Raw genomic sequence first — 13,232 nt, 5'->3', positions numbered from 1 at the left:
CAAACAATTGAAGAAATAACGGTTTAACAGAGGAAGGGGAATCATTTGTAGCAACATCTCACTTATCTCGAGGTCAGATCTCACAATTGTAGTTGAGGATCAGAAAGTGAGAGGAAGTTATTTGAACCTAAAATAATGTCATGAAGTCAAGGTGGCAAAGTTCATTCATTTTATTTCTAGAAAAGTTTCTCAAAGCCTCATTCAGATCCTATTTAATGTTACTTGACATACAGTATGCAGTGACATGATTTCTTACCCTCAATGATGGCAGAGAGAAATGACATATAACAGCGAGGGAAAAGAAATACTATAAAAACCACTAAGGAACTCAAAGAGCAAAGCCATTTGGGCCAATCAGTGTATGAGCTTTAACAAACCTAAATAGGACCTGAAAGAATTAAAAACATAAATGATGAACTTGAAAAGGTTTAATTATCTTTAGTAGATTCTGTTTGCAAAAGCAGGAAAATGTATACTAAATCAAGAAATAGTTTCATCTGAAATATGGTTGAAATAAAGCTAAAGAGATGAAGAGTTGTGTTCCATATCCACTGGTTTGGTATCTGCCAATTCAGTTACCTGTGGTTAACCATGCAAAAAGAAAAAAGAAAAAATTGGATATTTGGAAAATTCCAGAATATAAAAAAACAAACAGTCCATAAGTTTCAAATCATCCACCAATTGCATACAGGTTGTAACATGGTGAAGTCTGCCAGCCCAGTACATGACTCATCTCTCTGTCCCCATACCCAAGTTCCTTATTTGAATTATTACTATTTGAATTTTCACTCCATTCTGCCTCTGGGTTTCACTGATATTTAGTCCGGTGCCTTTGTTTAAGGAACCCTTATTTACTGTAATAGTGGCCCCCAAACCCAAGAGTAGTGGAGCTGGTAGTGCTTCTAAGTCTAAGATAAGCTGTGAAGTGCTTCCCACTAGAGAAATAGTAAAAAATCTTGATATGATGGAAAAAGGAAGAAAATTGCATGTGGTGACTGCTAAGTTCTATGGCAAGAACAAATCTTTGATTCGTGAAATGATGAAGCATAAAGACAAAATTCGTGCTGGTTTTTCTGTTGCACCTCAAACTACAACAGTAATTGCTAAAATTGTGATAGGGTGCTGGTATTTGCTTCTACCTGTGGTTTCAGCCATCCACAGTAGGTCTTGGAACGTATCCCTATGTGGGGGGGGGGGGGGACTGTACTACTTAAAAAAAAATAAATGAGTTATCTATACAGTACACCCTATTAATGCCAGGAAAATGGGATATTACTAAATATACAGTGCTTATAAAATACACAAAGTAATCTACATAAAAAAAATACAGCATGTTTTTCTGTCATGTCAACTGAAAACATAAAAGCCCCTTCAGAGTAAAAGTGCCTGAATCATGTAGGGATAGCTTAAGTTAGCTTTCTCAACTGTGATCAACTGTATGGATCAATGGGCCCACTGACTGTAAAACCTTCCTAAACAGGAGACACAAAGATGAAACACCTCCCCTAACCTAAATCAGTGTTTCTCAAAATGTGCTCTGTGGAACGGCACATTATCAAATCTCCTGGAGAACTTGTTAAAAAAATGCAGATTCCTGAGTCGCTACTGAATCAGAATAGGTGGGGAAGGGGCCTGGGAGTCTGTATTCTAGCACACCTCCCCAAAGATTTCTTGGACACAACAAAGTCTGTGAATCATTGTAGTAAATCATCATCCTGAAATGAAGGCTCACCAACCTAGTAAGGAGACTGGCCAGGTCTGTAAATCAACTCTTGCATATTAACCCTTGTTCCTGGTGTGCAAACGAGGCTGTAGTTGGTCTTGACATTTCTTAACTAGACTACAACAGTAATAAAATAAAACAAAACAGGACTTCTAAATGTTTTCTCATAAGAAAACGATTATGACATAAAATGAAAATAAACTCTAACAAGCCCTAATTAATTTTAAAAAGGACATAAGATTTCTAAACAATACAGGTGAAGCTTGTATTGAGAAGAAAACTTGTCTGTGCAAGTCCAGGTTATTACTTGGGAAAGGAAAGGGAGGAAAATACATCTGACAGCAGTCTTGGAGGAGAGGCAAAATGCAGCTTACACCCAGGATAGGAAAATGCAAATCTATTAAAAATTGGCCAGGATGTTTAGGCTAGTTCTTAACATACTCTCTCTTTTTAAAATTTTAAACTTTTTATTTTGAAATATTTTCAAATGTACAGGAAAGTTACAAAAATAATACAAACTCCATAAAGAGAACTCCAACATATCCCTAACCCCAAAATACTCAGATCTGCCAAATATTTTTAAAGCAGTTTTTACTGAGATATACACACCATATAATCCATCCATAGTATACAATCCATGGATCATGACATACTCACAAAGTTGTGTATTCATCATCATAATCAGTTTGAGAACATTTTCATGACTCCAAAAAGAAAAACTCCATATCCCCTTATTATTATTATTATTATTACTTTTTATTTTGAAATAAATTCAAACTTACGGGACAGTTGCAAAAATAATACAAACCCCATACACAGAACTCCAGCCTACCCCAACCCCCTTCCACTGATACCCAGATCTACCAACTTCAATATTTTGTCACTTTGCCATTTCTTTCTTTCCCTCCTTCCCTCCCTATTATCCATCATCTATTGCTCTGTCTTCTGAACATACGAGAGCAAGTAGCACACATCCTTGAACAAATAATATAATTCACATATACATTTCCTATGAACAAGAATATTCATTTATGTAATCACATTAAGTGTAGTTAAGAGATTCAAGAAATTTAACATTGATATAAAGCTTACATTCTATGTTTCATTTTTTTCCTTATGTCCCAATTGTGTCCTTTTGAGCCTTTTCTTCTCTATTCTTAGATCTCATCCAGGATCATCTATGTCATTTAATTGTCATTATTTATTTAGGCTGTCTTTTTTTTTCAATTGTGGAAACATATATACAGCATAAATCTTCCCATTCCAACCCCTCCCAAGCATTTCATTTAGTGGGATTAATCACATTCACAATGTGCAATGCCATCAACTTCCCACCATCCATTACTAGACATTTCCCTTCACCCAAACAGAAACCCTACACTCACTTCTTATTAACTTCCCATTGCCCCTTCCCCCACTTCTCGTAACCCATACTCTACTTTTCATCTCTATGATCACATTCTCTGATACTTTCTTTGTGTTTACTGTGGGGCTTAAATTTAACATCCTAAATCCATAACAATCTCATTTTCTTTGATACCAACTTAACTTCAATAGGACACATAAACTATGTTCCTATACTCCTCCATTCCCCCATCTTTATGTAGTTCTTGTAAAAATTACATATTTTACATTGAGTCCAAAACCACTGATTTATCATTACACTTTATGTATTTTAGATCCTGTAGGAAGTAAATAGTGGAGTTACAAATCAAATACAGTAGTACTGGTATTTAAATTTACCAGGTGATCTTTACTGGACGTACCCCCCCCTTATTATTGATGCTTAGAATTGCTGTGATACCTTTGCTACAACTGATGAAAGAATGTTAAAACATTACTGTTAATTATAGTCCATAGTTTGCATTAAGTGTATTTTCCCTCATTAACCATCCTATTATTAATACTTTGTAATAGTGATGTACATTTGTTCTAGTCATGAAAGAACATTCTTATATTTATACTATTAACCACAGTCATCGTCCACAACAAGGTTCACTATGTTATACAGCCCCATGTTTTATTGTCTAACTTTCCTTCTAGAAACATACACAACTCAAAACTTCTCCTTTCAACCACATTCACACACATAACTCAGATCTGTTAATTACGCCCACAAAAATGTGGTACCATTCACTCTATCCACTGCCAAACATTTAAAATCAACCTCATTAAAAATTCTGTACAAATTAAGCATCAACTCCCCAATCTCTACCCTCATTCAATCTCCTGGTAACCTAGATTCTAGATTTTAACTCTCTGACTTTGCTTATTATAATTAGATCATATTAGTGAGATCATACAATATTTGTCCTTTTGTGTCTGGCTTATTTCACTCAACATACTGTCCTCAAGGTTCATCTATGTTGTCGCACACATTAGGATTTCATTCCTTCTTACAGCCAAATAATATTCCATCGTATTTTGTTTATCGATTCATTGGTTGATGGACACTTGGATTGTTTCCATCTTTTGGCAACTGAGAATAATGCTGCTATGAACATTCGTGTGCAAATGTCTGTTTGTGACCCTGCTTTTAGTTCTCTGGGTATATACCCTGTAGTGGGATTACTGGATCATATGGCAATTCTATACTTAGTTTCCTGAGGAACCGCCAAACTGTCTTCCATAGCGGCCACACCATTTTAATTCCCACCAGCAGTGAATGAGGGTTCCTATTTTTCCACATCCTTTCCAACCTCTGTAGTTTTCTGTTTTTTTTTTAATAGTGGCCATTCTAGTAGGTGTGAAATGATACCTCAATGTGGTCTTCATTTGCATTTCCCTAATAGCTAGTGATGTTAAGCATCTTTTCACATGCTTTTTAGCCATCTGTGTTTCCTCTTTGGAAAAATGTCTATTCAAGTCTTTTGCCCATTTTCTAATGGGGTTGTTTATCTTTTTAATGTTGAGTTGAAGGTTTTCTTTATATATTTGGGATATTAAACCCTTATCAGATGTACAGTTTCCAAATATTTTCTCCCATTAAGTAGGTTGCCTTTTCACATTCTTGACAAAGTCCTTTGACGCGCAGAAGGTTTTTAATTTTGAGGCCCCATTCATCTATTTTTTCTTTCATTGTTTGTGCTTTGGGTATAATGTCTAAGAAACCATTGCCCACCACAAGATCTTGAAGATGCTTTCCTATATTTTCTTCTAGTTTTATGGTCCTGGTTCTTATATTTAGGTCTTGGATCCATTTTGATCAATTTTTATGTAAGGTATGTGATGGGGGGTCCTTGGGGTCCTCTTTCATTCTTTTGCATATGGATATCCAGTTCTCCCAACCCCATTTATTGAAGAAATTGTTCTGTCCCAGTTGAGCAGATCCTCCAATTTTAACATTCTGTCACATTTGCCATAGCATTCTATCTATCTATCTGTCAATCTATCAATCCATCTATTTCTCTCTACATCTAGCTATCTATTTAGGCCGGTCCTTAACATTCTGGTAGCAGTTAACCAGTTTGTTTGGCCAGCACAATGTGTTTTAAAATTCTGAATTAGTTGCTAACACATACTTGTGTGTGTGTGTTTTTAAATTCTGTCTTTTCTTTAAAAATTAAAATCGGAAGAATCAGAAAAACCATCACATGGCAACACTGTGCTGGAGCTGAGCAAAAGCTGCCCAACTTTAACCAAAAGTGAGCTTCCGGGTTCTCTCCAGTGCTGCCTGCTTGCTTCACTCATCAGATCACCTGCCAGATCCCTGCAGGTATTTATTTTGGTCATTCTGGCTTAAAGGAACTAAGGCAGAAATTTAGCCTCTCTGTGCTTTACTCTATTTCTAATAAAAATTCCTACTACAAGTTGTTTCATATCTCAGAGGTTTTAAGAAGAAATCAGATAATGCCTGCAAATCAACAGAATTCACTGAAGTGTTCTCAACTTGAGCTGCATGATGCCTGGGTCCCACCTTCTGAGATTCTGATTTTAATGGTCTGGTACAGCCTGGGCATCAGGATTGCATAAACCTCCCCAGGGAAAAAAAAATTAAGAGTGGTTTTTTTCAGGTTGGTGATATGATGGGTGATTGGTTAAATTCTTCTTTTAAACTTTGTATTTTATGAAGTTTTTAGAACCCTAATTATCTATTACTTTTATAATCTGGAAAAATAAGCAAAGGTTATAAATTTTTAAAAATCAGACTAGGCCTACTATTAACAAGTTCAATAACACTGTACCTTTAATAATGAATACAGGTATGTTTGGCACATGTAAAAGCAAGTTGCTGTGAATATATAATTTTCTTATTAACTCTAATTACCTCATACTTTCTAAGTCCTTACCAAACTTTAGAAACTCCATTAAATTTTGACACATACCCCTGGGGTAGTTCATTAAAACATCCAAATGAGACTATTATTGCTAGGGAGTGATTTCTCTAATGATGTGGGCTATCAAATGATCTTACCTTTCAGCTGAATTGAAACCATCTCCAGAAACAGATGATGACCTTGTATTTACAACACTGCTGGTATGAGAACGTCTTCCTTTTGCTGAAGGAGTATCTAGTGGTATCTCGCCCAAACCCTACAGGTAGATATGAAGAAAGTGTAATAACTGTCTTAAACTAATAAAATGAAATAACCTAGATACTGTAATTTTTATAGCAGTTGTGCCAGTTTGAATGTATTATGTCCCTCCAAATGCCATTATCTTTGATGTAAATCTTGTGTGGGCAGACCTATCAGTATTAATTAGATTGTAATCCTTTGAGTGTTTCCATGGAGATGCCCCCCACACAACTGTCGGTGATGACTCTGACTGGATAATTTCCATGGAGGTGCTGGCCCGCCCATTCAGAGTGGGTCTGAATTAAATTACTGGAGCACTATATAAGCTCAGACAGAAAGAGTGAGCTTGCTACAGCCAAGAGGGACACTTTGAAGAATGCACAGGAGCTGCAGATGAGAGATATTTTGAAGACGGCCACTGAAAGCAGACTCTTGCTCTGGAGAAGCTAAGAGAGGACAAATACCCCAAGTGCAACTAAGAGTGACATTTTTGAGGAACTGCAGCCTAGAGAGGAATGTCCTGGGAGAAAGCCATTTTGAAACCAGAACTTTGGAGCAGACACCAGCCATGTGCCTTCCCAGCTAACAGAGATGTTCCAAACACCACTGGCCATCCTCCAGTGAAGGTACCTGATTGCTGATGTGCTACCTTGGACACTTTATGGCATTAAGACTGTAACTGTGTAACCAAATAAACCCCCTTTTATAAAAGCCAATCCATCTCTGGCGTTTTGTATTCCGGCAGCATTAGCAAACCAGAATAGCAGTAATTACTGATTTTTTTATGACTAAAAGCATTTTAATAATCTGATTTGCCTATACGTTAAAGGGTATCAGTTACATAAAAATCCTGTAATTAATAAATTAAAATATGTGATCAATTATATTGACTTGGTAAAAGAAATTGTTTAAAATAAACAAAATTTAATATGCTCTATTTTATAACTACTCTTCTTAAAACTTAAAATCTAGAAAACATGGACGTATTTCATCAACAGTGAATTCCTATGCAACGCTGAGTGTGAGAATAAACATTTTGATAAAACGTATTTAAAACCTTTTTTTCCCACTGGTAATTGTACTTGGAATGATTCACAAATACAATCTACCTCATTTTAGTACAATCATTTTTTGCATATTATGTTTAATAAGTCTTATACAAATTAAACTAAAATCCTTAAGATCAATATGCAGAAAAAATACTCTAAAACGTGTTATCAACACACATTTTTGAAATATTATCCCTTCATACATGAATCCTTAGCCCAAGCTTTTCAAAGAGGAATGAAAAATTACAATAGAAAAAGTACACACTATTAAGGTTAACATTTTTGTACAAAATGATATGTAAAAGGATTACTTTTTCGTAAGACTTTTCACAATTTATTTCACTTGGTAATACTTCAGTCCCTCATGCAACAGACATCAATGAATCCCCATTATCCACCAGGATAAATAAGACATAGTGCTTATCCTCAAGAACTCCTAATAAATGCTCTGCAGTGGAGTAGGATCTCTAACAATGGCATATACAAGGTAAATAAAGCAGGGGCAAGCATAGTAAACATTATTGTCTTCACTTTATAAAAATAAAAATTCTGGCTAGAGAAATGAAGTGAGGTGTCTAAAATTACTGTTGCCAACCCTCAGAATTGAGAGTCAAATGCAGGTTTTGTAACTTCAATAAGCCACACTGCATTCTACCGAACATCAATAAGCATTTACTTCTAAGGCCTTATACATATATATCTTTAGTTAGTACTGCCGCTGCTGAAACACTATTGTAGATAAATTCTGAATGGTTAACAGAGCAATAATCAAAGAAGTAATTATTTCCATCCTCTACTTTCTAGGACAAATAAACTTCATTTTTAAAGTTGTTCATCAAACTTTTTCCACATACCTTTTGGCGTAAGTTTTTAACAGATTCCTTAATATAGGGCAAATCTTTAGATGGGACATATTTTTCAAGCATTTTATCAAAATTTGGATGACACATCATGAGGAAAAGCATCTTTCGACCATAGTACCTATGGATATTTGAAAAAGATTTAAATAATTTTATGTACATCAACAATTTCACTTTCTGTCCTTAGCTGTATTTTTTCCCAAGGGAAAAACATGTACCAAACATTAAGATCACCATCTCTATTTTAAAGTAGGGCACTGAAATGTAATTACACTAACTGAATCAGAGTATCAGATTTTCTTTTAGTCATGATCATATGGAGGGCTAAATGATTGGGTTCTATTTTTCAGGCACCCTAAGGTCCACATAAAGGCTGGTATTTGGCAGAATTGTGAGGAAAAAGTTGGTCTTCTTGCCCATGAGCTTTGCTGCCCATCTGGTGGCCAGATACTCTGGTCCAAGTCTCCTTTCTCTAGGTTTTGTATTTCTTTCTCCATCTTTTTCCCTTGCCAAAACTTACCTGGGTTCTAATTATTTGGAAACCTATTCTCAGCTATCTAAAATACACCCAAGGTTAGCCGATAAATCTTGGCTGATATGTTAGTAGTGTAATTTCAGATATCATGAAAGAGTATATTGGAGATATTTTTGAACAAAGGAACCTTATTGTATGTGGCAGCTCCTGGCCTGAATAAAACAGGCCTGCGGACCTTGGTGCACAGCAGCCTATGCGGCCTAGGCAGCTAATGTTTAACCTATCATCTTTGTAAGCCAGTAAAGAGAAAAAGGGTAAACTGTAACTTTCAACAGGAAGTAAGCAGGAGGTGAGAAACTCTTGGTCTCAGGAGAAAGAGCAAGAATGTTAATCTAGTCTACTTGCTTCCTGGTCCCCAAGTATTATCACTCTTGTGGTTATTTACAAAGCCCCATCCTATAATTCTTTCTTTCCTGCACCACCCCCATGTCACAGTATGCTCTCCCACCCTAAGGAATGTCTTTGTCTTAAACCCTTATAGTTGGCTTGCTGTCCTCTTTCAATTGCTTGGCCAACTTCCCTGCGAAAGTGGTACCCTCCCAATGAGAAAAAAGCCGTTTGATTTCTGCCTCCCTGTGAGTAAGCCCCAAATAAAGTTCATGTTTCAGAAAATGCTTGGCATCTTCTTTGGTCTTTTGACTGGCAAAGCACCCTCGGGCTGTGACATAGTACCTCACAACAATACCATATAGACTTCTGCCCTGTTTTCAAGGAGGTCTGGCCCTAAAATAAATCAGGGTAATACTTTTGCCTATAACTTGGAATATATGGTACTTGAGGAATCAGAGAAGGCAAGGTTTTTATTTTTGGTGGGGGGAGTAAAGATGATCTTGGGATCATCTATATCAAACCAGATCCCTTCAAATATAGTGAAATAATAGAAAGGGAGGAAAGCTAGCTGATTCAGGAAAAAAATTATTACTTTTCTCTACCCATAACCAGAATAATACCTACATTCAGACAAGTAGATCCTAATCAGTTACAGTTTCAAGAATAATTCTACTCTTTAGCCTGGAAAGTTGAGAACTGTAGGTCCACTATAGAGCCCAAAGATATTAGAAAGGCTAACACAAACAAGCAGGTAAGCAATAGGGACATAAAATGTGAGAAATATTAAAACTTGAAAGTTAACTGTAACCATTTTTAATTTTAAAACTTCAAATAAGAATCTAAGAAATGCTAAAATGGATTAGAAAAATGATAACACCATTAAGGCAAGGTTAAATAAAGAAGTATACAAAACAACTGTTAAGAATCTTTTTTTTATTCCCAACTAGTCACTCATGATTGGACTCTTATGATTTTTTTAACTTTACTGTGGTATGCAGAATTTCTAAAATGGTTCCCCAAAGATGTCCTGTCCTCATCACCAGAAACTGTGAATACGATGAAATATCACTCCCATGATCATGTTGTTTTATATGGCACGGGTGTCTGTAAGATTATCTGCGTGGTAATGTAACCACATGAACCCTTAAAAGCAGCGAGCTTTCTGTGGCTGATGGCACAAGAACAAGTCAGAGAGATTCTAAGCATGAGGGGGATCCATGCTTATATGGAGGGGGCTGTGTGATAAAGAATGCAGGTGAAAGCTTCATTAAGGAGCTGAGAGCAGTCCCCAGAGGACAGTGAGCAAGAAAATGGGGACCTCAGTTCTACAACTGCATGGAAATGAATGTGGCCAACAATTTCTATGAGCTTGGAAGTGGATTCTTCCATAGAGCATCTAGAAAAGAGCCCATAAGGACTGTCACTTTGACTTTGGTCTTGTGAGACTCTAAGCAGAGAACTGTTGAGTCATGTGGGACTTCTAAACTAAAGACCTATAAAATAATAAATTTGTGTTGCCTTAAGCCACAATGTTTGTGGCAATTTATGTAGCAAAAGAAAACAAATACATTTACTATCTATATTAGCTGTATAATGGGTTCCACAAGATTAACTCCAGCTATCCCAAAATAATGGACTTCTCTATCTTAAAATATTAAAAATTTGATATCCTTCTTTAATCTCCATGAACTCAGGATCCTTTCTCCCTTCCTTTAATCTATCTTCATATATAACTGTCATATAATTTTAGATTTGTACAGGACATTATTATTTCACTTAATCACACTCTTCTAATTTTACAGATGAGGTTAAGTAACTTGGTTAAGGGCAAATAATGACTGGGTGCTAGGAGTTGAACCTGGGCTTTTGACAATGTCTAAAATTTCTGTCACCACCACTGCTACGGTACCACTCACATCTAAATTTTTTGGTCATTTTTCTGTGAGTGTTCTTACCTTCATCAAGTTGTTCAATTGCAGCAATGAGAAAGTTTTCTCAGGAGATAATATCAGCAATCCCAGGAGATCCCATTTCTCCATTTAGAAAAATATCCTTTTTCTTTAACCTTTGTTTCCTACTTTTAAGACTTTATGCTAATAGACTTAGCAAATAATATTATCATCTATTCACCTGGTTTCTTGTGAGCTGTCCTGGGCAAACTTAGCAGCAGCTGGTAAAATACGGTCAGCCATATCCTTTGTTCCAGATAAAATACGTTCTGGTTCCAGAAATTCTACTACATCTGATAAGTGCTGGGCCGTACATCTTCTTACCGCAATGTGCAAATGGCTATAAGGAGACATGGTGAATTTCAAACAAAGTTGATAAACCTACAACTTCTCTAATTAAAAAAAAAAAATTATATATATATGTATATATATAAATTGATGTATGAATATTTTCCAGAGATCTTTAAAATTAAATGATTAAACTGCTCATAACAGTCAACAACCATCCTTGCAGGCTAAATTGATAAATTATGTGCATTAGTTCTTTCTCTAAGAAGATAAAAACAAAGCTCATTATTAAAGACATTTATTTAGTTTCAGATCTTTGAATTTAAGTAATATCATTAGCACCAAGCATGATGACTATCTTGTGGGAATTATTTTAAAAATCTTTTTTGACTGAAACGATACTGAAGTCTGCTTGTTTTTTTCCTACACTCCCAGATGGAAATGATTCCATTTTCAGTTTAAGGACATCTCAAGATTATTACTGATCATTACCTTTGTCCTCCATTGATTAGAGAAACAATTGCACGTGCAGGAGTTACATTATTAACCATAGCCCTCAATGCTTTGTCAACATCTTCTCTTATAAATGTGTTTGATTCTCCAGCCTTGTGCAACAAAACTTTTACTGTAGTATCTAGTTCTTGATCCATGCTCTTTTTCAGGTAAGTAAAAAGGTCACTTAAACAGACCACAGCAGCACGAGAAACTCCAGAACGTAAATTTTTCACCTAAAAAAAATTTCCAAACAGTACATTTTGCTGATATTCTGAAAGAAAATCAGTAGTAATGACTTGAAAACCAATTTTTACTGTTTAAAAATGTATTTTAATAAGTATCTGATGTTCTAAAGTCAACATCTAATAAATTTTTAAAACGTTACAAAGTAAGGCATGGGCTACTTTACACACAAGTCTATTCAAATCACTTAGTAGAGATGGTTTTTTAAAGGTCAAATAAATGTGACATATTTATTCTTTGTTATTAAAACAATCCTTAACTCAGCTGAAAAATAACCTTACCTCTTGAACTACTGCAAAACTTGTTTCATGCAACTTTGTATTCAATATTTCAGAATGAAAGGCAGCTAAGCACCTAATAAAATTTAATCCTTCAATTTTCTTCTCCCTATGGGAAAAAGAAACAATCGAAAAAAGCATTTAATAAATTGGGCTCAACTACAACAGGATCTTAGATGTCTTCTTTTGGAATATTGCCAAAGAGGAGGAAGAGACATGGCCTACCTTCCCTTATCATTTAGGAATTGCAAAAAAAAAACAAAAAAAAAAACAACACAACCGTATTGTTTGCTCCAATACAGTTTTGTATGATTCAAAAGATCTTTTAAGAGCCAAAAGTACTACTGACAGTCAAACTAAGTTCATTCTTTGTAAATAAAATGGAACATTTTCCCTCTAGTAAGAATGTTAATTCCTTCTACAGAGAAGAAAAAGGGAAAAGAATAACAAACAAAAGAAGAGGGAAGCAATGAAACAAAAATGGAGGAAGATCAAAAATATGAGCTAGCATTTCACACCTACTAGGATGGCTATAATCAAAAACAAACAAACAAAACAGAACCCTTCCTTATACATTGCTGGTGAGTATGTAGAATGATGCAGTTGCCATGGAAAACAATTTGGTGGTTCCTCAAAAGTTAAACTGGCCATTTAGAATTACCATATGGCCCAGTAATTCCACTTATGTATACAAACATAACTTAAATGAATGTTCATGGCAGCAATACTCACAAAAGCCAAAAGGTGGAAGCAATCTAAATGTACATCAATGGATAAATGGATAAACAAAATGTGGTATATACATACAATATAATATGAGTCATATAAAGGAATGAAATACTGATACATGCTACCACACGGATGAACTTTGAAAACAACATGCTAAGTCAAAGAAGCCAGACACAAAGGGCTATAAATTGTATGCAAAATATGAATATCTGAATAATATGAAATATCCAGAATAG

The 13,232-nt window shown here is 35.4% G+C and overlaps 1 protein-coding gene across 1 annotated transcript in view; it reads right to left on the bottom strand.

Moving 5' to 3' along the window:
- The window catches only part of TOGARAM1 (TOG array regulator of axonemal microtubules 1), a 124,228-nt gene that overhangs the window by 8,338 nt on the left and 102,658 nt on the right, over window positions 1-13,232 (bottom strand). The window contains exons 14-18 of the mRNA XM_037834917.1: window positions 12,271-12,376; window positions 11,744-11,979; window positions 11,145-11,303; window positions 8,144-8,270; window positions 6,138-6,256 (exon numbers count right to left, since the gene is read on the bottom strand). Coding sequence (XP_037690845.1) covers window positions 6,138-6,256; window positions 8,144-8,270; window positions 11,145-11,303; window positions 11,744-11,979; window positions 12,271-12,376 — 747 coding nt within the window. The remainder of the gene's footprint in view (window positions 1-6,137; window positions 6,257-8,143; window positions 8,271-11,144; window positions 11,304-11,743; window positions 11,980-12,270; window positions 12,377-13,232) is intronic.

This window comes from Choloepus didactylus, chromosome 4, assembly GCF_015220235.1.
Source record: "Choloepus didactylus isolate mChoDid1 chromosome 4, mChoDid1.pri, whole genome shotgun sequence".
Lineage (NCBI taxonomy): Eukaryota > Metazoa > Chordata > Mammalia > Pilosa > Megalonychidae > Choloepus > Choloepus didactylus.
Note: the sequence above shows the minus strand (reverse complement) of the source record. Positions and strands in the feature narration are given on the sequence as shown.